Source organism: Micropterus dolomieu, linkage group LG16 (genome assembly GCF_021292245.1).
Source record: "Micropterus dolomieu isolate WLL.071019.BEF.003 ecotype Adirondacks linkage group LG16, ASM2129224v1, whole genome shotgun sequence".
Lineage (NCBI taxonomy): Eukaryota > Metazoa > Chordata > Actinopteri > Centrarchiformes > Centrarchidae > Micropterus > Micropterus dolomieu.
Window position 1 is genome coordinate 11,989,917 of NC_060165.1, and position 27,459 is coordinate 12,017,375.

At 40.3% G+C, this 27,459-nt stretch overlaps 1 protein-coding gene and 1 long non-coding RNA gene across 2 annotated transcripts in view; both read left to right on the plus strand.

Moving 5' to 3' along the window:
* LOC123984631 overlaps positions 1-1,300 on the plus strand; it is a 13,053-nt gene extending 11,753 nt beyond the window's left edge. Inside the window, exon 3 of the long non-coding RNA XR_006828469.1 lies at positions 985-1,300. This is a non-coding gene — a long non-coding RNA (uncharacterized LOC123984631). The remainder of the gene's footprint in view (positions 1-984) is intronic.
* Positions 1-27,459, plus strand: part of LOC123984628 (metabotropic glutamate receptor 8-like) — a 282,967-nt gene that overhangs the window by 106,425 nt on the left and 149,083 nt on the right. The window contains exon 3 of the mRNA XM_046071612.1: positions 24,686-24,902. Coding sequence (XP_045927568.1) covers positions 24,686-24,902 — 217 coding nt within the window. The remainder of the gene's footprint in view (positions 1-24,685; positions 24,903-27,459) is intronic.

A 27,459-nucleotide genomic window follows, 5' to 3' on the forward strand; every position in this document is an offset into this window, starting at 1 on the left:
AAAGCATTTGTGAAGCCACAACACGCACAACCTTGAGGCGGATGGGCTACAACAGCAGAAGACCCCACCGGGTACATCTCATCTCCACTACAAATAGGAAAAAGAGGCTACAATTTGCAAGAGCTCACCAAAATTGGACAGTTGAAGATTGGAAAAATGTTGCCTGGTCTGATGAGTCTCGATTTCTGTTGAGACATTCAGATGGTAGAGTCAGAATTTGGCGTAAACAGAATGAGAACATGGATCCATCATGCCTTGTTACCACTGTGCAGGCTGGTGGTGGTGGTGTAATGGTGTGGGGGATGTTTTCTTGGCACACTTTAGGCCCCTTAGTGCCAATTGGGCATCGTATAAATGCCACGGCCTACCTGAGCATTGTTTCTGACCATGTCCATCCCTTTATGGCCACCATGTACCCTCCGCTACTTCCAGCGGGATAATGCACCATGTCACAAAGCTCGAATCATTTCAAATTGGTTTCTTGAACATGACAATGAGTTCACTGTACTAAAATGGCCCCCACAGTCACCAGATCTCAACCCAATAGAGCATTTTTGGGATGTGGTGGTGCTCTGGATGTGCATCCCACAAATCTCCATCAACTGCAAGATGCTATCCTTTCAATATGGGCCAACATTTCTAAAGAATGCTTTCAGCACCTTGTTGAATCAATGCCACGTAGAATTAAGGCAGTTCTGAAGGCGAAAGGGGGTCAAACCACAGTATTAGTATGGTGTTCCTAATAATCCTTTAGGTGAGTGTATATTATATTTATCTATTTTATTTCATATTTTATCTCTTTATTTCATATAAACATAGTTTATAGTTCATTTATGTTTCATTCTGTGATTAAGCTGTATATCGTCTGCTTTGTAGCAGAAGTGTGTTACAAACTTCATTTCATTTTACAACTCTGTAAAATGAAATAAAAAACCTACCTTGTGAGAATGCAGTACTGCTTGTCTGTTCTGTTTGTGTTTACAGCTGTTGGAAGTGAGGAAGAGTGGACTGGCAGCAGATGAAGTGGCATTCTGAATGGTGTCACTATAAATGTGATGTCAAATGAGGAGGATTGCAGCTTTGACGGTGTGTCGCAGTGGATTGTGCAACCCCAAGTTTCTGTTGGGCGCTGCAGACAAGGCTGGAGGCTAATCCAAAGTACAAAGCACTGCATCCCAGGCGTCTGTAAAATAGATGATGTTCTGACAGCCACTACCACATGACTGTGGTCAGAGGTAGATGTTTTGTAAATGGTTTTTCATATTTGCCTTTTTATCAAATAAAAAGAACTTTTAATCAACATGTGCCTCATAAATTCATGTTCCTTATTAGTATAATAGCATGAATACTACATGTAACATGAATACAGTCTTCAATAAGTGCAGTATTTATTTAATACGGGGTTGTTAATTCTACACTATTATTATTGGGTGGGGTTTACCCAAGCCTGTATTTATAGAGGCCCAGGGTGATCAATAGCGACAGATCTACCAAACAATCAGAAGTGATTGATGATTTGGTGATGTCATTTGTTTCACCCAATGACTGAGAAGCCAGGTTGGGCTGCCGCTGCTGCTGCTTTTCATATAGTAAGTAGAGTCATTAACACCTCTTTTTTCTGTTTGGCATACACAAATGAACTTTTGAGTGCACGTGTAGGCTGTCCAATTTCCTGGTCATAGTGGTAGAGAGGAGGTTGTATGGCCCAGATCCTCCTTTGGTGGCACCTGGAAGTTGCTTGTCCTAGATCCAAATTCTTCATGTTCATGTTTACAGTCTATCTTCCTATATATTGTCATTATTTTTAGCCATAGTGTAATTTACTATTTTTGTTAGTAAAATGTTTAACATCTGTCCATTCCTCTTCTGTTGCAATTCCCGTGGGTTCTTCCATTCCCGTTAACATTTTGTTTGGGACTTTTTTCTTATCTGAACCTATGGGGATATACATGTATACTTGGTTACACATACATTCATATTTAGGGTAGTTTGCAAGTGTTTCCAACAGAACAGCAATAGTGAGCTGACACAATGATTTACCAGTTCACCAAAGGTGACGGCCGAATTGTAGCTTCAAAGACAAAATCATCAGTTTTCAGTCAGCGTAGTATGGGAAAAGAGACCAAGAGAGAGCAAAGAAAGCAGTGATTTTGTTCTGCTGTGGCTCACCAGAAAGTTTAAGACCACTTGTGTAATACAACCAGCTGTGTGCTGATCCACTTACATGATTGACTTCCTGCAGGGTTTCTCCAGCCTGTGATTGGCCACTCAGTACCACCTTCCAATCAACGTCAAGCTGGCCAGTATAAATTTCCTAAGGATGTTATTTTGTGGCTTGTGTGCTCAGTTAAGCATCTGCTTTCCCTAAATTAATGCTGATGATTGTGCTGTTGATGGTGATTCAATTATATGTCAGTAACTGCGTTATAGGGCAACAATTATCTTTTATTTGTCAAAATGACAAAACATTTTTGATCATCCTTCAACACGCAACTGTCACACTGAAAGCCCTCAGTTTCATGACTATTGGACGGAAAAGAAGACAGTCAGGAAAGTTGGAAGGCTTTTGTGTTCTGGGATGACATTGTATTACTCTCCTCACAAAAAGAGACAGATCACTAAACCCAGTCAGTTTAAAAAGTGTGGTGTCCTATTGTAGACATCATATCACTGGCCCTCTCAGAAAGAGACTGACAGATGGATTGAGACAGACAGCCTGAAATAACAGAAAAGAAACTAAGTCATCAAGTCCAGGGGCAAGATGAGAGTGAAGAGGAGGAAAGACGAAGCAGGGGAAGGTTATAAGATGCTTTAGGAGATGAGCGTGTTTTTTTTTCTTTGACATTCCACTGCTGAAAATGTTTGTGGAAAGTGTGTTTCTTTTCCTTCACTCTAAAATGTTATGTGAGTTGATGAAAACAATATTCTATATATTCTGTATCTCATACACAGAACACACTTCTTGAAACTCTTCATCCGTCAGTGGTCAGTGTTTTCATATGAGACCCCTAGACATGGACAGGACATCACATTTGATATCATACAGTAACTGAGATTTTCCTGCTGACTCTTGATATGACTTAAGAAACTCAAAGCTCATGGGAACTCACTGCCAATCTCAACTCCCTCCACTCACTCCACTGTAAACTCTGTGCTCGTCGGTTATTGATGGCTGCAGGTGTAAAATCATACATGCTGTGTGGTGACTGAGGCAAGTCTGAGCCTATTGGGACGACAAAAGTTGAGCCAAAACCCCAATTATGAGTTCACCTCCCATTGCTGAGTTGGAGAAATCTATTGTAAGTGCACCCAATATTCCTCTCTGCAGTTCCATAATGTCTTTACCAGCATGCTGTGTGTTTATCTCTGTATGTGTTTCTGTGTGTGTGTGCTGGACTTGGAAAGTGTTTCTAACCACAGTTTTCAGTCTACTTAAGGCCGGTATGTACAAGCGTGTGACAGCAGCTCTATCACCTTTCATTAATGTCATCATTAAGAGAGCGAGATGTGAAACGATGTAGAAATGTCTGGAGACAAACTGCATTAGAAACACACTGGGAGTTTGGGTCTGAGAAAGTAAAACACACTGGCAGGATCCACACAGGTCCCCGAGACCCCCACTGTGTTCAGTCTGTCATCCAAATCAAAGAGCCAGGTTTAAACTTTCATATGCTGTTATAGCCACTGATACCCAGAATAACTGACGTATGGAAGCTGATTCATGTTTACAGAAGCTCATTTGGGAACATTATGCTATACCTGCAACATATCTGGAAGCAATACAGAATGCCTGAGAGCCTTACTGCTACTACTTATACTCTATTTTATATTTTGAATTGTCACCTGACACCTGAATTTCGTATTTCCCTTTACATAAATAAAAACATTTCCACCATAAATTGATGCAGAAATACAGGCAGTAATACAGAATACAAGAAAACAAGTGTTTAATGCTCAGAATTTTCAAATGATTTAGCATTGAAGATTTGTTAAAAACTCGTCACACCCCTAGTAAAAAGGCAAGTCTTTGCTTGCTATCGTGTTCGCCATATCAACTTTAGTGATAATATCTATATTGTGTTGTGCTTTCAGCTTCCTTTGGCTGCCCCGAATAGACCAAAGAGTATGTTCTCTTGTAGATCATGTAATATCATCCCTGCTGAGGCAACACACAAGCAGGCGTGATTCAGAAAGTGTCGTGTTTTTCAGTTGTCCGTCTTACACATTATTGTAATGGACAGTTATTGATTAGAGCATTTTTAATTACTATACCAGACATGAGCTATGTTCAAAATTGGACAGGGTAAATATTTTATACCATAATAGCATTAATTGCATAAATTAACCTCAGAAGTATACTGTCGGCAGTGGGACTTCATAAAGATATGCCATTGGACATGAATGTGATTGACTGGGGTCAGGGGTGTGTCAGCCAATACACTTTAAAGGTAAAAATGTCCCTTTGGCATCTGGTTCATCCACATGCTTCTTTCTAACTAAAATACTCAAAAGCAAGATTTCACTTAAAGATTCAGACTTCATAAAAGGAGGCAAACCTCATGGTTTCAACTTGAGTAAGAAATACAGACTTAAAAAAGCAATGTGGTATAGAGAGAGTGAGTGGCACTGTGGAACTGAGCAACAGAAATGTGTGAAAGAGCACGGGAGATTGTTAAGGGAGATGTGAATGGAGGAAAGAGGGTGAGAATTGGTGAGAATGACATGTGGAAAATGGGACATTATGATGAGAGATGGAGGGGGAGAGAGGGGGAGATGGAGAGGTGGACCAGTGTGCATGTGAAGCAGCGGCTACAATCACAATTGTCGATCAGAGCGATCAAAGTCATCGACTTGCTCTCCGAATGGATAAAGGTACAGGAGATGTTTACAGGGTTTGGAGCTGTGAGGAGAGACAGGACAGGACACCTGCAGGGGTGTTAGGACAGAAGTGAATGTGAATCGAGTGGGGGAGAGATGGCAGGGGAGCGAGGGAGTAGAGATGAAAAGGAGGGAGTGAGATGAGGTTGGGGACTGATACAGAGATGGTGGTGGAGGACGTGGGCACCTTTAATTGCTGAGAGAAAGGTGAGAGTGTAAAAGGGTGTGTCAAACATCACCATTGTGTTAAAATGCCTTTATTTTCTTTTATTTTAATTGGCAACTTACAGTATTTGATGCCAAGACCATATCACTTTTGTTTTTATTGTTTTTTCTTTTTAATATAGTTTTCTCTTGCAGAAGTTTTTCTCTGTGGGTGATGCTGATATTTAGAGATTAGTAATTCCATTATTCCATGCAGAGTACAATCTAATGGACATGGTTCCCTTAGCCAATAACTTGTTGTTTTAGATGGAATTTTTATTAATGAATAAAATAGAAAAATACTTTGGCTTATGCTATACATTTCAGAACGTGCCTATTATTTAAGGGAGAGTGGGGTAAAGTTTGTCAGAAGTGACATCACTCAACTGCGTTGTTCTCTACAGTATAACAACATATATTTAATGCTAGCCAGTAATGGTTTTTACATTAGATTAGCTGTCATTTAGGATGGGAGAGACATGTTAACATTTAGTAAAAGGTGATGGTGACTGAGGAAATTTAAGGCTCTAGACTAACTTTTTCAACACCTTCTTACAACTCACAAGTAAGAGTGCTAACATCGTTCCACAGCAGCCACACTGACAAAGCTGCATGCAGCTAATGGCCGATGCAGATTATCTCAAAATGCCTGATGATGATGATGATGATAATATATTTTATTTGTAATGTACTTTACATTTAAAACAAATCTCAAAGTGCAACAGGTAAGAGCATAAAAGCAAGGTAAAAAAAAAGATTTCGGCCTAATACACTGTGATGTTTAACACAGATTGTTACGACCCGTGAGGTCTGTGTGCCGTATTTGTGTTGCTATGGGTGTGTCTGTCTCTCCCCTGCAGGTGTGTACCTGTACCCGCTGAATGTGACGCTGGGTGGAGCTCACAGCTGGGGCCGATCAGAGGCAATTAGTGGGCCATATAAGCAGAGCCAGTGGAGTGCTCTCGGTCTCACTTCTCACTCGTCGTCTGCTCATTCACTCACTCATCCTTCCGTGGTTACCCACGTTAGCCTGTGTGGCATACTGTGTGATTTACTGTGTGGCTTGTAGGACGTGACCGGCGGGGTGCCACTTGCAACTTCTCCGCGCGCCGTAAGGTCGGAGACTCCGCGGAGGCTGCCGTCGGCTCGGCGTTCCCGAGCAGTGGAAGCCGGTGTGTCGAGCGGCGGGTGACCTCCATGCGTGCTTCCCAACGCGGTGGGAGCCGTGGAGACTGTGTGGCCTATTGTGTCGAATCCTATGTTGTTTAGATACTTTATATAATTTACATCGTCTCTTGTGTGGGTAGAGATCGCCTTTTGTTTAAACGCCCTTTTGTTTTGATTAAGAATAAATACATTAACTTGACGCATGTTTTGAGTCCTCCTTTGGTTTTTCCACCCGGTTTATTTATCTTTTGTTCGTCCCACACCCCTAGACAAGCCTGGGACGTAACACAGATTAATCGTGCTTAATCTGGCATTTTCTATCACTAATCAGCTGTGACTACCCATGTCCTGTGCTCTTTATTTTAACAAAGCTCCTATTGCTGCAGCTGGAAGTATAAAATACTGCTTCTTGTTTGCTAGAGGAATTCCCCAGCAATGAAGTGTGTGAAACAACAGATACAAGCTTTAGTGAACCGGTTATAGCTTGAATCACTACTGTGATAATGTATTCACTGGAAAAGCTGGTATTAAATTATTGTAAATGAAAATGTCAGTGATTATTAATTAAACACTTGTTGGCAGAAGCACAAATGAGCTGACCTTAACTAAACACAACATTTTTCAAAGACCGATGAGAGGAAAATGTGCAAAGAACAAAAACGGATGAGACAAGTTGTGAATAGAGAGCAACAGCAATTAAGTGAAATTGAAAGAGTTTGCTTGAAAAGAGAACTGTCCTTTGTGTCTCCTGTTGTGGACAGATAATGGATACATATGAAAGAATAAAAGTGTAGTGGATTGAGGAAGCGAGGGAGGACAATATGTGAGAAGAAAGAGAAAGGTGTGAGCAGATGAAGAGAGAAGTAGATTTTAGAGAGTAGAAGGTGAGCGAAAAAGTCGAGAAGACTTAAGTGTACTCTATCAACAGAGACAGAAAGAGGATATGTGAGGAGAGAAACATTTATATGTGTATATATATATATAGAGTCAGAGTATTCAAAAACCTCACAGATAGATAAAAAAGCAGAGAAGATGGACAAAAGGAAAATGCTAAGCCGAATACAATAGGTAAATTGATAGTTGGCTGAAAGTACTTTTCTGATGACAAAGCTTTGGTGGAGTGAATAGGGGCTGGTGCTGAGCACTTATGCTCATGGAAAGACTCCAAGAAAGAGACAGTCACACAGTCAAACATCTCTGTCTTCACATCCATTTTTGCATCGCCTTTTAATCAGACCTTTCCTCCAGTGTTGCATAGACACAGCTGAAGTCAACATCACATCCGGTGTAGTAATGGTGCAATGTTGATTTCCAGTTTCAAAAAACACTTGCGTGGTTTGATTGTTAATGAGCTGGCAGTTTGGAGTTTGTTTTATGCTTGTACCGAGCCTGTGGCTCTATAACTAATGAGCCAGCGTTCAGCTTTAAATCCTCATTTTTCGTTTTCTATATATCATTTTTCTTGATATTCAAAGATGATTTTGCTTACTGAGCTGTATGCTCGCCCCCACAAAAAAAACCTTTATTTTTTTTCCACAACCAGTAGACAATAATAATTCATTCATAACCATTGTATCTGTCCCCCAAACTTTTCTTCCTTTGTTTCATCATAAAATTCATCACATTCAGAAATTGGGATTTTAAACTTCTTTCAGTCTGTCTACCCATCCCTTTCTTCCTTTTTCTCCCCCCTCTGTTCATCCCGTGCATCACATTATACATATTATATATTGATCTCAGTATTGCCTCTCTGCACATACCATCCATTCATCCTCCCTAAAATTCTCTCTGTCACTGCCTCACTTCCACCACCCCACATATTTTATCCCTCTTACCACCTTCTCCCTTCCTCTTGTCTGCTCCTACCCACAGATTATTTTAATATCATCCCTCTTTCTCCTCCCTCCCTCCCCCTTTATTTTTTCCCTCCCTCCTTCTCTCCTCCTACCCATCCCATTATATTAACAGTTGAGAGTGTGTGATTTCAACAGTAGCTCTTTCTATTAGCCAACACCGCATTAGTGCATTAAGTGTATGTGCACACTGCCGCTTGTTACTCAGTTGGACACATTAACAGCATGATGGCAGACTGCTTGCTGCATTCATGTAAAGATATAGGCACGCACGCACGCACGCACACACGCACACACACACACACTGCAATTTGAAATTCTAACAGGCCCACACACGGTTAATTATGGTGTCCGATACACATGAATGTGTATCGGACACCATTCACAGGCTGAAAATCCAGCCATCTTCCACATACACACGAATGCACAAAGGGAAACTATTTAAGAATTGATATTCACTGAGTCAGAGTCTAGTACATTACATGCATGCTAATGTAGCAACTGATGAGTCACACGATGAGTTGTTGTTGTTAAAGTGACAGCACAACTTAAAATATCACCCAAGTGAATCTTTGCCAGTTGGAATCTGATTTTGTTTAATATGTCATGTAGAAAGATAGATAGGTAGGTAGATCGATGATGGGATCAAGGGAAACTTTTTGTGGTTGTTTATGTGTGTGTGTGTGTGTGTGCGCGCACATGTAAAGACTTGTGAGTCAGTTTCTGGCAGGTGGATTGGAAGACGCAGGGGGTATTCAGGAATTGTATTACTTCCTCGCAGCGGGTGTGCACGTATGCGAGCGGTTGTGCGTTCTTCACTATAAATAAAATGATGCCACTTCCCTCGAGACCCCACGGTACAGATAATGAGCTGGTCCTACACCACTCTTGCCTGTGCTTTCCCCCCGCGGCTGAAAGAGCGGTTCACATTAGGAGTTTTCTTTTAATGGGGTGAAGTTAGTGTTGGGAAACTAAAGTGGGGAAACAATGTATCCTTTTCCCTTAACCTTGTCTTTAAAGGCGCAAACAGGTGAATTATTGAACTATATTGCTGCAGCTGTTTTTCAGGCGAACACCTGTTACTCTGTGTGAGCACAATCATTTGAATGCGATTACCTTCTAGATTTGAACTCACATTGTGCTAGAGTGAATGACTGTTGACTAACTTGAACAATTAAGTTACCAAAGAGCAAAGTATAATGACTTTCTCTTCTATTATAATTTGTATTGACTTTTTTTGAGAGCAAGCATCTGCAAACTAACTTCCCCTTTGATTTGATTAAAACCACTTCATAGCCACAGAATGTACACTGAACAATTTTTCTAACTATCCTAAGATCACATTTTTCTCCCTGATCTTTAGCAAAGCTCACTTAATGTTTCCCTGTATTTACTCTCCACTTATTTACTGTCACTTTTCTGTCATTTGAATCCAGTCACCTCCTATTCTAACAGCACAACTACTATTTGAACTAGTCACTTTCTATTTGACTGTGTTAACCTGTTGGTGAGCCTGCCTGAACAGCAATTTAGTGATGCTTGGGAGCACAATAAATAGATTAGGGTAATGTCTCACCATCTGCTGCACTGCTGTATCAACCCTGAAACAATTGTTGAAATGTCAGAATACATTTGTGCCATTTCTTGCTTCGTGGAGACACAGGGGCCGCTGTTGCAACCAGCTGTTTGATTCTCAAAATTACAATCAATTTAATCAGCAGTACAGTAAACATTCAGGGATTTCATCATATCAGCACTGCAGCAGAGACATTTTTAGAACACAGGGGGAAAAAAGCTGCTGGCCTGAAATAATAACTGTAGCTAGCAGATTTCCTCACCTGTTAGCTAGCATAAGCTAATGCCAACCCTAAAACCAAGCTGCAACCTCCAGGTCTGAAAGTCAAGCCAACTATAACTAGCCGTGAACTTGTTTTTGTGTTCTGACTGTTTTCATATTTAACACTTTCACGGTGTATTTTCAGTTCATGAAAGTTAATTAACATAACACTAAAAGACACTCAAAGGAGTTAGTCTTTTTCCATTCCATTTTGTTTTAAAGGAGACCTATTATACTGCTTTTCCAGTCCTATATTGTAGTTCTGTAGTTCTCCTGTGTGGCAGCTGTTTTTTCTATACTGATTCTACATGTAGGCCTTCATTTCAGCCTCTGTCAGAACAAGCTGTAGATGCTCCTGTGATGTGATGAGCATATATGGAACACTGGCTCCGTCTGGCTCGGTATTACGTAGAAAGGAGCCGTTGGTAGAAAAAGCAGTTCAGAACAGGAGGAAAATCTGAGGTTTTGGCTCACAGTGATTTCTTAAAAATGCTTTAACCTAATTTTGGCCATGTTTAACATGAACATCCAACATTATAACATTGTAGATAAGACATAAAATGTGGAAAAGCATAATAGGTCTCCTTTAAGACTGTTTTTCACTAGCCAAAACTAGCATCCCTATAAATGTCACGTAAGCTAGCTAGTGCCAACCTCTCGTCCCAACATGTCACATGTGTCATGTCTGGTTCTGAAAAATCAAGATGGCGACGGCCAAAATGCCAAACTCAAGGCTTCAGAATGATAGTCCACAAACCAGTGGGTGACGTCACGTGACTACGTCTACTCCTTTTATACGGTGTATGGCTAAAACTTTGTTAGTGGGTTATAAACTTTACCTCCAGCTGACATTTTAATGTTTCCAGCTGGGGCGGCTGTGGCTCAGGAGGTAGAGCGGGTTGCCCGCTAATAGGAAGGTCGTGATTCAATCCCCGGCTCCTCCAGGCTGCATGTCGAAGTGTCCTTGGGCAAGATACCGAACCCCAAATTGCCCCTGTTCCACCATTGTATGAATGTGTGTGAATGTTAGTTTATGTTTGAGCACTTAGGCTCAGTGAATGAATGTGTGTGAATGGTGAATGCAGATGTAGTGTAAAAGCGCTTTGAGTTGTCGAAAAGACTAGAAAGGCGTAGGGCTGGGCAATAAAACAATAATGTTAATTATCGAAGTATAATTTTCCTCAATAACAATATAATAAATGTTCAGTATATTGTCAGTAAGTATTTGCTTTAATTAATTTGAATCATGAACAAATTCTAACTTAATTTTTCTATTAAAATATTTGTTTTGTTGAGGAAAAGAGGCCTGAAAGATTAACTAATCATATTTCTTGGAAAAGATAACAGTTTTGAATGTGCTACCTCAGATTTGTTAAGTGATCCACTGATTGGCATCAAGTGTTTGTCACATTTTGACCATAAAGAAAAGTTTAACCACATAATTAACCATCTGGTTTCTTTAATTTTCACTCAGGAGCAAAAATCTGCCTTTAAACTTCAAAGAAATAATGATTTGACATGTATCGTGATAATTATCGATATCGAATGATATGAAATATTTTTATCGTGATGACATTTTTGGCCATATCGCCCAGCCCTAGAAAGGCGCTATACAAATACGGAGCATTTACATTTACATTCGTCGTAAAAAAGAAACCAGTAAAAGGGTCTAGACTAAATATGATACAATACTAAAAGACTAAGGCTAAAGCTAAAAGCTAAAGTGTTATTTAAGAAAACTCTGATATAGTAGCATCTTGAATCCAACACACTTCTTTGGCTTTTAAGGCACAACATTACATCCTGCCCCCCAGGGTACAGGGACCCTCCAGGGGTTTTCTTTCCTTTCACATCCAACTATGGCTCTTTGGCTCTGTCATCTACAGTTCCACAAACAACACAACGATCAGAAGTCCCATCTATAACAATGATGAAATACAGTGTTGTGAGCAGGTAAATCGAGCAGTTAATAATCTTCTACATAACAGAAAACCCCCAATTTCAAGTGCAGGTCACATCTCCAAACTCGCATACTGATCTTTGGCAAGCTCATATCCATCAGTGACTCATTAAAATGTCTGTGCACTCATGTTAAATACAAATCAGCAAAAAATCCCTCTAAGCTTTTGAAAGTATGATCTGCCCGAGCTGCACTGGAGCCAACTCAAACAGCTTGACTGTGTAGTCATGAACAAAAAATATGAATCTAAGAATTATGAATGTTAAATTTCTATTGAAAGTGTGTCAGAGAGATATTGATTCAACTCTGAGGTAATTCGTGAGACCTCATTTTGTGGTGGTGTTGTGTGGTAAATGTGTGCGTTATTGCCCAGTTTTATTTATTTGCACATTAGTCTGAAAAACATGTCTTTCATGTCGAGGTGCTGAGTCCAAAATAATTGTAGATTTTTTTTTCACAAGGTTACAAACCACTCTGTTTTGTTTTGATCTTATATTTAGATTTGAATCCACTTATATTATTTGATTGCGTTTTTGTGGCGTGCCTTTTGCTGCTATTATATTTATGCATGATTTCATTACTTTTTATTGTGCAACGTTTATTTGCACATTAAACTTCTCACGTTGAAAGGCTCGATGGTGCAGTTATGATATCAGCACAGGTGTTGAGGGATTTCAATGATAACACACTCTCATACGTGCACCATCTTATGCTGATACATAATGTAATATGCAAAACATGACAGATTTGAAGTGGTCGCCTGCTGAGCTGATGATGCTCCTCTTGTGACGGGTCAATAAGCTCATACAGAGAAATAAATCAAAACACACATATGCAGACATACGCACACTGTGACAATTAAGGAGCACTGAGGAGTCCCTGCTCCTACACAATCCAATAAAAAAAACACACACACTCTTTGCAGTCACGACAATAGCTGAGCGTGCTTGAGCCAAGCGTGGGCACGCATTAATTTTGTTTGCCCTAGGGGAAAGTTGTCATCCATGTGTTGTCTCACAAAAAAACACTTCCTCACATCAGACTTTTAACCAAAACTTATTTCATAACCAGAACATGCACGCTCAAATGGTTTTAAAAGACTTTCAAGCCCTTAATTTGCTGCTAAGTTGTTTTTCATTTAACTGATTTAAAATGCTTTCCATGCAGGTCTTCTGAGATATTGCATGATGTATGAGGCTCATTTACAAGTGTAACAGAGGGAATATATGCCTAATGGGTTTGATGCTGGGGAATACCTGTTTGAAATTCAAGCTTGCTCTAACTCCTTATTCGGCAACACTGGCAGGTATGTGTATACTGTGTTTTTCTCAGTAGTGTGAATCTGTCCTCTGCCTACATTTATGAATTTAAAAACGAAACGTGGCTGAAATGTATGTAAGTTTAGCTCTGTGTGTGTGTTTTGAAGAATTCATGACATTTGCAGCTACAGTCGCACAGTGTGGCACAGGAATGCATACTGGAACACCGAGCATGAATGCTGGCAGGTGTCAAGCACTCATGTTGACACAGGCACCTGCCCCCCCTCCCCCCCCACACACACACGCAATCATGCACGAAGCACTGTTGGATAGCACTTTTGTGTAACGGCAGGGAGAACAAAACAGAGAGGAGAATCTGCAGGTGGCTGGCTTGGAGATCAAGTTGTCTGGTGCCTTCCTCCTGTGTATGTGTGTGGGTGTCACTGCGCACGAGATTTAGGTTGCTGAAGTGATGCGGCTGTCAGAGGAATGTATATAAATATCATATACATGCAGCAGGCCTGATTTGTTAATTGGAGAGGTGGTGGGAGAGAAAAGTGAGAGCTGAAGAGATCGGGATAGAGGAAGAGACACTAAAGAAGTGAATGATAGCATCAGGAGGGAATCTGAGGCTATAAAAATCATTATTTATTTATTTGTTCAGTCAATCCCTGGTTAAAATCAGTAATGCAGTAGATTGTTTGTGTGCATGAAAAGTAGTGAGTTATCAAATTAGTCTTTAATCATAATGACTGTTTCTCTCTTTTTCATCACAGAAGGTCACTAAAAATTATAATTTGATTTGATTATAAATAGACAGCAACTAAGGCAGTGACTACCCCATACTGACTTCTTTGCCGGGAGTAATAATAGATACTAGATAATGAGCAAAATATGGAAGCTTTCTTCTTAACTGTCATAAATAATAGGAGTATGAATCAACATGCTTGAGGTGTTTGTTTCTCTATTGATGTCCGTTTGCTGGACTGAACCTGCTACATGTCATAAGTCTTTGCAGGATGTTAAGCATCTCACTTACACAGTTGTATTTTGTCTCTGCCTGTAATTGTCAGCTTTGTTTTTTAAAGAGTCATTAAAAGTTGGTTTGGAAAGCTGACGTTTTTTTCCTGTCAAAACATTGAAAACGAAACACTCAGTTCCCAGTCTGTATTTGCTGTGAATCATTATTGCTCGATTTGTATTCAGGACATTCAAAGGCAGGTGAGACCAGATGGCTTTGTTCTGTGTGTTACTGTTTGTTCCAAACTGTGTGATACAGGGTAATAGAGAAGTGTGTGTGTGTGTGTTAGTGTGAGAGAGAAAGTGATAATGCATTGACTGAGATATATTAAAGGCTGTAGCCTCAGGTCCCTGGCCTCCGGCCCCCTGGCCAGCCTCACCTCACTATCGGCTGTCTGTGTGTGTGTGTGTGTGTGTGTGTGTGTGTGTGTGTGTTTGCATGGACACAGATGTTACCTTGGTGAGCCGTGTGTGCTCATGCCTCAAAATCGCAGACATCATTTCACTAAAATTGGCAGTGTGTGTTTGTGAGCGTGCATTTATGAGTGTTTAACTGTACTGATACTGGTACCACCACCACACCATACCACCTCAATCACCTGTCATTCCCTGTCCTCCAGCCAGCCCTCTGACCTTCTTCCAGCAGCAGGTGCAGATTCATCACTATAATTGTAAATCTTTTCGTCCTAAGTGCAGCCTTTAATAAGGTTCCTCTTGAAATTTAAATTGACTCAGGCTCTGGGTTGGTATTACAGCTCTTGCCTCTCTAGCAGTGTCTGTTTCTGTGTCACCATGGTTAATTCATTGTCACCCTGAGCATGTAATACCTGCGGGGGGATGAAGGGTTGTATTTTAGGTTCCATCCTGTATTTTCCATGTTCATGTTCCCACTTGGTAACACTGTGAACAGAATGTCTGACTCTGTGTATGTGTTAAATTGGCATCAACTATCTGAACTATCTTGACACCATCTGTGAGTCACTGCCAGACACTATGAGTTCAGTAACACAGTACATTTCTACAGCATAATGGTAATATCATTTAAAACCTTCAGTGGAAAAATAACCAAATCTTTTGTAAACCAGTGGCCAGAATTGTGAGGGTTTGTTGATGGCAAACTAAGTTTAAATGGACAGGTTGACGTGGTTAAGCAGTCCTAAAGCAGATCAATAGTCAATCAGTATCTTCAATCTAGTGACTTGCAATCCAAGCCTTTATCTCGTCTCTGCCTGAGTGATACAATGCGATTCTTCTCAATAAAGTTATTCCTCCAGTTACCAAAGTTTTAACCAGGGTCTAGTTTCACATAAAGGCCACAAATAGTGTTTGCGCCTCTCTCTTTATCACCACTCAGGTGCCCTTGAGCAAGGCCATTAACCCCAACTGCACCGGTGGAGCTGCTCAGTGGCCAGCAGATCAGACTGTGGTTGTACTGGGCAGCTTCCAGGTGTGAACATGATCTGAAAAAGAGAGAACTGCTCTCACTGAAACTCCCCCCTAAATAAACAAAAGTTAAAAAAACAAAACAACAACATTTAACTAATTATTGGTTTCCCGATCTGCAATCTAACATGCAATTTAAAAATATTACAAGTTTCTATAGTTTCTATAAAGAATGCTGAGGTTTTGACATTTTTAGAAAACTATGGGTGTGACGAGACACTTAGCTCATGAAATGAGATACGAAATTGGGTTCACAATTGCGAGACAGGATTTTAACACTGTTTTTGTTGTGCTAAATTAAATGAAAAGTTTGCACATTAAACAGTTAACTTTCTGCATTCTGGTCTATTTTTCTGCACTGTTTCATGGTGGATTTTTTTTTATTTATGTAAAGGGAAACAAAATTCAGGTGGCAGGTGACAATTCAAAATGTATAAATATAATAGAATATAATGCAGTAAGGTTCTCAGGCATTCTGTATTGTGATATGTTTTCTCCTGTAGATCTTTTTCTCCTGTATATCGTCCCTGCTTAGTCAACACAAATGCAGGCATGATTTAGTCTTCCCTCCTCTTTTGTACTGTTTGTTTGGGGAAGTAATCTCTTTTCACCTCAATGATAAATTAATTCATTTTAATTCAGTGATAAACCCCTGGACTTTAATAGCTCCTGTCTTTCAGCAGGTTTTCTGCCCATGTTAAAAACTTTCTGCACATTCAAAATCTCTCCCACATATCTGTTCTCCTGTTCTCATGTCCAGAAAAATGTCATAATATTAGGAGACTAACGTCATCATTTATTGAGAATTCTTAATACATAAGACTACCTAACCTATTCTCTGATGTGCATTACCGCTTTGGTTCAGACTGAAAATAATTTTTCAGGGTCCCCAGAGGATGAAGTCTCCTGGAGATTTCCTAACCTTTCCTCCTAATGCCACCTTTTTTTTGTTATTGAAATCTCTCTACAACTGCTGAATCGATTGCCTGAAATTTGGTATAGACATTCATAGTGGCAAGAGGATGAATCTTATGTCTGTAGTGGATTTTACTCTTCAATCAGGTGTTTGATCAAATACCTGCAAAACTAATGTCATCCCCAGCAGCCTCAGCTACGCTTTGTGTTTAGCAAATGTTAGCTTGCTAAACTAAGAAGGTGAACCTGGTAAACATGCTAAACATCAGCATGTTAGGATTGTCATTGTAAGTATGTAAGAATGCTGATGTTAGCATTTAGCTTATAGCACTGCTGTGCCTGAACACAGTCTTAAAGCCGCAGCTGCTAGGATGGACTCCTGTTTTGACATAACCTTCTTCAAAACACATTAAAAAAAGAGCTAATCAAACATTGTTTGGGTTTTTTGAATGTGAACACATGAGACCGAGTGTTTTTTTTTATTAAAGGGTATTTATAACCCGGACCCTATATGTTTTTGTGTCTATGTGACTAATTAGGACAACATTTTTTAAAATTGGTCCAGTATTGGGTGAGGTCCAGGTTGAAAAAAATAAATAAAACGATGTTACCCTTAAACACTGCCTCTGACTGTTAATTATTGATGCTAAATGCTGCATTATGCATAGTCATCTGGCCAAGTGCTGTTGCAAAGCTTTCTGAAACAATGCAGGCAGTAGTAAGGTGGTCGGGCTGAGTGATTTCCATGGCTTCAGTGGCAAGGAATTATTACCACCAGATGAACACCTTCTCTGCTACAATCTGCATAGGGCTGCTGAAGAACTCCAGGGAATTAATGGCTCACTGGGCCATTAATTCAGTGCCTCGCATAGTCTCAGAGCTCCCAGATAAACTCTATGTCTATGGAAAGCTAATAGAACCACTGATTCAATACGACTCATCTGTTGAAGGTCTTTGAGACTTTGACACCTCTGGATGTAGAGCCATTTCTTTGCTTGATGGCATCACCAACATTGCATACAGAAGTATCATTTTGGTTATTTATACATTTATAAGTATGGAATGAAAAACGTGGACATGAGGGGATTAAATGGAGCCTCAGTATGCATTTTTAAAACGGACCTGTCTCTGCTTGCCTTGTTCTGTCATTGTATCTTAGTTTCTTCCTTTTAATTCCTTTCCTCTTTTTCTTTCTTCGCTCTTGCCTATATCAAACTCATCTGTGTCACTTCTATTCATTTGCATTCTCCACAATAGTCTCTTTCCCATTCCCTTTGTTTTTCATCTTCTATCAGTGTCATCTCTCCCTCTTTTCTTAACCTCTTGGCTTTTTTCGTCATTCGTCTTCTCTGTCTTCCTCCCCTTCTCCTTCCCATCATTTTTTGCCCACCCCTGCTCTTTCATTTCTTTTTCTTTCCCCTTCCTCCGCTTTAGTCTCTTATGCCTCTGCTAAATATTGTCTCATCATTTCTGTCTTCTTTTCCTCTTGTTGTTTCTCACTTCTCTTCTTCATTCTCTTCGCTCTCATTAAATGTTTCTGTGTCATCTTTTCCCCCTTCCTGCCCCTTGCTCGTCCCCCCCATGCTGTTTCTTCTGTTGTTCTCTTTCAGCCTTCCTTTTGTCTTTTTAAGCTCTTTTTAAGTGTCTTCCTCTTTACCTTATTTACCTACGTTCCCTCACTGTCTTTCTTTCATTTGGTCTACCTGTTTTTGTTTGCTTGTCAACAAACATATTACAGGCTACTATTCTATTCTGGATATTTCCTGTGATGTGGGGAGCAAGCACGAGGTAAAACTGAGACAGTAAAGGGAATATCTGTGCTGTTTGGCGGTAATAAAGTCATCCTCATGATTTCTGATGGAATGTGTATAAAATCATGGAATATTTCCATTTGATGAAATGATTCAACAATAATATAGTCCTGTGGTTTTAGGTGGGTTTCAACGATTCATTCTTTCTATGTCCATATAGCTTCAGTGAAGAGTTGAGCCCTTTGATACTGTCACATGATACTGTTTAAAAGATGTTTTTAGTTTTAAGTATGAAAACGGAACTAAATACACAAGAAGAGTTTACTGTACTTTTTACTGGGTTAGAAGTATTTGCAACACGTCCTCATACCTAAATGACAAAACAGGTCGATTGTCAAGTGCCCCAAAACGACATACAATGTCATATGTGCAAGCACTGGCAAGTACCAGTCCAGTGATAGGCTTACCAGAGCTTAAGTACATTATGTCACATGACCCAAGTCACATTCCAAGGAACACTTTGAAAACCCTGGGGTAAAAAAGCTTGTAGTTTGGTAAGGATTAGTCAACATAACTACTTGGTTAAGTTTAGGAAAAGATTGTGGTTTGGGTTAAAATAAGTATAGCCACGTGATGTGACGTAAGTAGCGTAAATAATCTACACAATGTTATTTAACTTAAAACAAGTCATTTTTGACTTCCTTTTACACAGGACAACGGTCTCCTGAGTGACAGTTCTGAGTTTACTTCATTGCTCTTTATACTACGTCAACTGTCTTCTTCTGCCACTAGAGGTCTAACTAACAATGTAAATATGGGTCGTAATAAGCTATAAAATAATTTACCTATACTGCTGTTTTTCTGGTGAGGACTCGCTGGTATTCATCTTGTAATTCATGTGTTGTTGTAATTAGTTTCTCTTCCATGTAGTAAACTGCTCAAGAAAGCAGCAAAATGGGAGTACATGTGAAAGGATAGCAGAATAGACAGAGAGGCAAGAGGCTACACAGTGAGGAGAAAGAGAGAGAGAGACAGATGAACCCAGACAGAGAAGACAGGGTTAAACAGAGTGAGAGATACCCAGCTCTCATCCCCAACAGTCTTCATCCTGGTAAATTAACTTGGTGAGGTCCCACTGTGCCAGTACTCTCCTCATTAGACACAGACCACACGGCTGGCTGTTACAGGGCTGAGTCAAATTTTGAGCAAGTAAACAACTCTCAAGACCGACTCAAAACCAGGGCTTCATGTGGCCAGATCAATTTGACTTCTTTCTCCCGGTTTCCGTGCTCTTTTGATCAGTCAGAATTCATAAAAGATATTCATGTCCAAGCTTTGTTACTGTGGCTACAAAAGTACTACAAATTCAGATTTTTGACCCTACACAAATGTATAAAAAGGTACAGTAATTTAAAACAGGTTAAACATAAGTGAATTTAATGTTCATTGGCTTATGTATACAGGTATTGTGTGTGTGTGTGTGCATCTAAACATGTTTGTGTATTTAATTTTAATCACCATCATCGACCCAGCCACTGTACATCTTACTCACAGTTAGCCTGTTACTGTAACTGTGTGTGTGTGTGTGTGTGTGCGCGCACGCAAGTTCTACAACATATCCAGTCCTCTCACTGACACTGTTTTGTGTGTGTGTGTAACAGAGAGGCCGTGTATGTGTGTAATGCAGTGGGGTTAATTAGCTTCAGACCCCTGCCATCTATCAACCCAATGCTCAGACTCTGGCCCCCGACAGCTCCATTAACCGCCAGACACACACGCACACGCACAAGCACACACACACACACACACACACACACACACAGAGTCATGATGTGTGCATATGCTCATATTGTTCACATACACTATCAAATATCAATGCATTCAGAGGCATAACTTTGTTTTTCACACTACATTTTTACTAATAGAGCTTCAGCATCTCAGATAAGGCAGATTAGCGTCATGTTGGTCAGGCTATGGTTTAAGGGCCAGATCATAGACGCTCTTCTTTAGGTGTACAGTATCTTTTTAAGAGAACGTTTGGACTGGACTGGTCTTTTTTTCTGCCCCAAATATCCTTGATTTCCCTTGGACATTCCAAGTGGCTTTTCAAAAGGTCAGTTTGCTGTTCACAGATTTCTTTAGCTTGAAAGCAGAGCAGAGGTTGTTGAGTCTATAACATTACTGACTTGGGAGCAGTTTCTATAGATACATTTCCAATACTCTTCAGCATCATTTGTTTGATATTGCAGCCTGGTTTTGCATGTTTTCTTTTAGGTTCCTCTGTGAGAGCGAGTAAAACTCCAGAGAGTGAGTTTCATGAATTTTTGTCTTCAGCAGGGAATATGCACGTAAAAAGCCACTGTCCCGGATCATTAGGTCTGTTAAGGTCTGTTATCCGACTGTTAGTTATGTGTACAGCTCCCCAGTGGGATTTGGCATGATCTATAGTGAGGGTGGAAACAGTTCCCCACTGTTGCAAAAGCCATTAAGGAATAGACGGGGCAGACCTGGACCATGGAAAGTCTGTCCTCTGTGTTCACTGTGATCAATTCTCTGCTTAAACAAAAGAATAAGATTTAATCTTTGCAGGATTGGCCAAATTGCTGTTCATTGGCAGCCACATGAAATATATTAGCTTGTGTTTGCTAGAGAAGAGCTCGGGCTTCCATTGGCGTTCAGAGGCATTTCAGTCACAACCACAAATCATCCTCATGGTGACGCTGCAGGAGAAGTCAGGGGATGGACAGTCATTAGGATACATTCTCTGGAGAACTTGAATGTCTGCACAAAAGACCATGGCAATGAAATCCCATAATTGTTTAGATATTTCCAATCGACAGAACGACAGACTGACATTGCCATCCCTAAAGCAATGCCGCTAGCGTGGCTTAACAAAGTGAGTTGAGTGAGTTTGGATTAAGGGTGGTTAGTGCGACGTGCAAATTGACTGGAAATTTTGTTACAAGAAACCCAAACAATACCTTAGCCCGATGGATAGGTGTGCGATTTTTTGATATATTGATTATAAATGACGGTTTTAAAACTCATTTTCCACAATATCGATCCTGAAAATGCGCTTCTCTTCTCTCGTCCCGACAGCTCGTTGACACACACCGCTGCAGTGCCACATAGCCCCGCCTCACAGCACCATCGACTCGACTTCAATCGCCCCGGTTGAATCACTTTTATTTTTTTCCTGCCAGAGTTTCGACAAGTCCCGCCCTACTGTGTTGTGATTGGCTAGTATTTGTCACGCAAAGGATACCAGCAAGCCCACATGCAAGCGATGGTACAGAGCAGTGGAGCTGCCTCAGAGCTATCAAACCTGAGGAAACTCAGACAGCAGAGTTTCAGTTGATAGGAAACTACTTGACTAAGGTCAGAGGTAAATTAGCTAATGCTGTTCTGCTTAACACACTGTATTATTAACTTTACTTTCTAAGATTAGATAAGTTAATATTTGACTTCAGTAATTTAATCAATGTTGTGTCAATTTTCTCCCGTGGTATTGAAAATGGTATGGAATATCGATATTGTTTGTATTGTATCGATGTTAGATATTCCAGTATTGTGACAACAGTAGGTGTGCGTGACAGCGAGAATGTGTTTCTAGTGCTAATTGAAAGTGCACATTCAAAAGCACACACATACTCTTTTTTTATCATAAGTTCTTGCGTCCCCCCCCCCCTACACACACACACACGCACACGCACACGCACACGCACACACACACACACACATATTCATTAGAGCAAATGGAATTAGGGGGATTGGAAGTATAATCTTCTTTGCTTGTGATGTGGGGGACCAAGCAGTTAATTTCTGCCTCTGACTACAACTCCAAAACTACTTGCTTTGAAAAGGCTGAAGTCTGTCGCAATTCGCAGCGCATGAATGATTTATAACACTCAAATGTCACATGCCATTACGACATGCTCAGTCTAAGCAGGTTTCTATGTGCCTATGAATGTGTGTCTGGTGGATCTATGGTTGTGTGACTATATATATTTGCAGAAGTATTCATTTTTAGAAAGCACAGGTGTGGTTGCGGAAGACAGTATTGGGTCTGTGCCTGCAGCAGACAATATTGGATGTCAATGAATCTGTATGTAGCTCTCGCTCTCGCCCTTACTGTTTTCTGTTCTTTCTGCTTTTCCTCCTCCTTACTCAGTAATGACTCTGGAAATATGACAAGAGGATGACTGTGCGGTGTACACTAATGTGTGTGTGTGTGTGTGTGTGTGTGTGTGTGTGTGTGTTTGTCTGCATATGTCTCAGTTTCCCAGCTGTAGAGTGAAATAACAAAAGATCAAAGCACAAGGTTTGCCCAGGTCACAGGATTACTTTCCCAATGCTGTTGTAAACAGACAAATATCTCATGTTCCTGCAGCCATGAATTCATTTCTCTTTGAAATGGATATTCACCTATTTAAATGCACATAGCGAGTAAAAGGACAAGTGAAATTGAGGAGTCACAGACCGGCATGCGCATACACACACACACACACACACACGCACACGCAAATACACACGAACATAGTCACATATATACAGTGCAGAGCCGCAAACACATGCACACAAGACATTTTACCAATTGCTTCCCTCTGCGGACCCAGCTTTGATTTTTTTTTGTTGTTGTTTATCTCTGTCCTCAATGAATTATACATACACGTCCTGAAGTTTAGGAAAGTTTCCAATTGTATTCCCCTGGCAGACAGGACTAATAAAAGTGCTCAAGTATCCCAAATGTAAACTCTCCCCAAGTTCACAGAGAGAAATGGAAGGGTATTAAACAAACAAAATCAGAAAAACTACAATAAAAAAAATTTGATCCAAGCTTATATCTAACTATTTAAAAAAAAAATGAGACGGCATCCACTTAGTGGAAGTCTTAGTGAAGTGAAGTGAAACATATTTTCTGTTTACACTTTCTACGCTTGTTGCCAGAGGAAAGCGAATGAATACTGCTTAGGTGAAGAATTCATTTTTGGGATTGCTTCGACCCAAGAAAGTCTAATGCATTTTTTGTAAACAAGCTCCAGAAAGAAAGCAGAAGCCGAAGGTCAGAAGAGTCTGGAGGTTCAGGGCTCTTTTATACCTGCTTGCCACAGAGCTTCAGCACCACCAAAGAAGAAGGAGATCCTGCAAAACTCCTGACAGAACCCTGACCTTTTAAAATGGCAAAGACAAGTGTAGATGCAGGGTGGCAGGGGCTTCTAGATGACACTCAAAGGGAATAAAGACAGTGAGTTATGGGCTTTAAAGTCACACACATGCACGCGCACAGTCCGTCTTAAATCTCTTCATGCAGTACCAACGGGTTTTGCTGTGTTCAGCAATCGTAGACATCATTTTGTGTGTGTGTGAAGGTGTGGTTGTGTGTAAGAGAAAGACAGCTGACACACCTTATTTTTTGGTTTAGATTGAAAGTTACGTCTTAACTTCCAATGAATGCCAATGAGACATCTGTCCAACATCTGTGTGTGTGTGTGTGTGTGTGTGCGTGCATTGGCAAGTACAGGGTCTTCCCCTGCTGTCGCCCTATGTCAGGGGAAAAATCAATCCGCCAGTCAGCCATCTAACTCCTTCCGCCTGTTACGTTACCTATCACTAGCAGTATCTGTGTGTGAGCGTGAGTGTGTGAGTGTGTGAGTGTGTGTGTGTCCTCTCATTCTGTCAACCTCTGTCTCACCATTCTCCCATCTGCTTGTTGGGCTTTTTGTCTGTCTGTCCTCCTGTCTGGTCCCCGCTGCCTCTTTTGTGTCCGTCTTCCTGCATCAGACCTGCCTGTTAATCTGTCGGCCATGGCATTGAAAAACAACTTTGCACTACCAGCTTCCCTTTTTGTTACATCTCTGTCTCATTCCGCATTCTGATTCCCAATTATTTACCACTTTTGCTTCTCTCCCCCACACCTGTTCACTCTTCAAATCATTTGTTTTCTTCTTTCAAGTCTCTGAGCCAACATAAGTCTACAATGCAGCAGCTGAATTTTAACATTTGTGATGACATCTTCTCCTCACATCCCAGAGAATTGGTAATCGCAGTAGTGTGGGAAGATTTTATAATTCTTACCTATATATACTGTACATCCCAGTAAAAATATGCATTAAGGTTTAAAATAGATGAGAATTATCACAGCCTGACTCACTTTTTTTCCTTAAATTTATTTTTCTGCTAGGGGGTAAAGAAATGGATTGTCTTGATGAATATTAAATTAAATAAAACACCTAGTCCTCCTACCTTACACATTTCAGTCAGATTCAGAGTGTAAAACCATTAACAGACAACCGACACAGTTTTACACTATTTTGCCTCACAATCATGCCACACATTTAATCAGCAAGCGTCATCCTTTCCTCAAGGTCTTCTTTTCTCTCTTCCCTTTTCTTGTCCAGATCCCCCAGATCAGCTACGCCTCCACGGCCCCAGAACTGAGTGACAACACTCGCTACGACTTCTTCTCCCGCGTGGTCCCGCCAGACTCCTACCAGGCCCAGGCCATGATGGACATTGTCACGGCAATGGAGTGGAACTACGTGTCCACGCTAGCCTCAGAAGGAAACTACGGAGAGAGCGGCGTGGAGGCCTTCGTCCAAATCTCCAGAGAAACGGGTAGGAGCTCTGGTTTTTCTTTTTGTGTTTGAGACTTAAAGGTGTGTATTCTGTGGAGAACAACAGAACTTTCACAGCATTTGTGGGGTCTGTCACTCCAGTGTAGGTTATGATTTGAATGGTTTTAGTGAGAGCTGAGATGAGGGCTACACTACCAGGAAAGAACAAATGTTAGGAGGCAAGTTTACTACTTGCCATTAGGATATAATAACTCTGATATGATGTACATAGTGCACTTTAAGGTATGATGCATGATCAGTGGGTTAGCCTGTAATTTTAGAACAGCTATTGCAAGAACAGAGCGAGAGCAAACCTGCTGTTTAAATCTCTAGGGGAACTCCAGGGAAAATTCACTCTTCGGGTAAATAGCAGGCTGTAGATTGCAGACTGTGACGATGGAGCAGAGACAGAGAGTTATCATAGCAAGCATTTGATGGACACTGCAGCTGTCATCTTAACTTGTTTTTGTCTCTGTATGTATATAGTTTTTACAGTGGTGCAGGTGCTTCCATGCATTTTGTGCCTGGGAATTAGCAATACATGCTCTGAACATCCAATGGGTAAGAAGAATCTTTAGATAGCACTAGTAAGTATATCTTGGAGATGTGCAGCTGGGTGACAAATTAAAGGACAAACCAATAGTGAGGTGTTGTACCTTGGCGTATATTCTACAGGTCTCTGGAACGTTACTGGAGGAAGTGAACAAAATTCTTCCAAAAGGTATTACCACGTTTGGCTTTTGATGATGGTGGCTATTAACACTAACATGTTGATGTCCTTTTGCTATTGTCTAGTCATAGCTTAGTAACTGTAAGTTGGCGCAGCAGATCTGTCAAGCTTAGAATTTTGTGTGTTTATGGAGCTGTAGTAAGATGGAACTGCCTTGCTAATTACTGTATGTTACTACCGTGGTAATAAAATATGATTAGCTAACTAAAATATTTTGTAAGGTTGCAGGTTAATTTAGAAAAGCTCCATATAGGGCCGACACATCCACTGTGTGAGCCAAGTTGCTACTAGTCATCCTCGAAGCCTTTTTTCCTGTAAAAACAGACAAAAACAATAATTTATAAGCACAGTGTGCGAATAAAGATTACAAGATTACTAGACCATGATGTGTAAGAAAAGTAACGTTTGGGTTTGACTGGCTATTTAGCTGTGTCTGGTGTTTTTTGTTGAAACATGTTCAACTTTGCATAAAGTTGTCACTTTTCGTGAACTGACCAATCACTGTCTGGTAGGGCATAAAAAAAGGTTGAAATGCTACAGCAAACCCTCACTGTTATGCATGAAAGGTCATGATTATTGACTAGTTACAAACAAACAAATGAGAGACTAACCACCAGCGTAGACCATTTTTCTTGCACAAGGATGAATGAATGAAACCTACAAACATGTAACTGTTGTAACTGGAATTAATATCATACTACTAGTAAGCTATAAAGTATACTATTATATAAAACAAGAATGACAAAGGTAACATTATATAATTCATATAATAATAACGTTATACTTTTTAATTAAATGTTATACTAATACAGAATGTTATACTAATACTACTACTAATACAAGTTTGTGGATAGATCATCTGCATTGGACAGGTGTAGATTTAGACAGAGCCAGGATGCCAATATGTGTTTAGTGTGTGTTACATTATGTGTAAAGTGTTTGCCTGGGTTGCATGTCCCTGGTTCAAAAAGTCCTACATGCCACAAGCCGCAAAGCTCTGATCTCAATAGAGTTTGCTGAGTCCATGTTTTAAAAGCTGTTTTCAGTGTTTCAAGTTTTCAGAAAATAAGTTTTAATGTTTTACAAATCTTTGGCAATATTTTAAGGCCCATAACTAGTGAACAGATACTCTTCCAGTCCTCCATTTGTTTTCACATCATAAATGAACACAAAGTGAAGGAGCACACACACACACACACACACACACACACACACACACACACACAGTATACATATACATATGGATGTAATAAATTCTTTGTTAATAAACTTGTGGTACTTGAACATTTAGGGGCAACTGTGTGCAGCGGGTTGCGTGTTAATCGTAAGATCGGAGGTTCAAACCCCAGCTCCTCCAGGCTGCATGTGGAAGTGTCCTTGGGCAAGATACTGAACCCCGAATTGGCCCTGGTGGCTGTTCCACCAGTGTGTGAATTTGTGTGAATGTTCTGTTTGAGCACTGAATGCAGATGTAGTGTAAAAGCGCTTTAAGTGGTCGAAAAGACTAGAAAGGCGCTATACAAATACGGAACACACACAATAGAATAGAATAAGCAATTGTATTTGCAGCGATTTCCCTATTAGGTGTGGAAACAATATAGAATATATAAATAAAAATGAGTCTTGGAGAGAGTTTGACATGTTTATTATTTTGTTCTTCATTATCACTGTCCTCCCGCACATTGGCAGAAATTGCTTCAGGATCCAGGGTGGGGATCTTCAGAAGTTATCTCCTGCAGCTCACCTCTTCCAACGTACCCTGTGTTTATAAGAAAAACAGAACAAAATCATACTGTTGATCTGCTTTCATAGTGTTTAGATTTGTTTT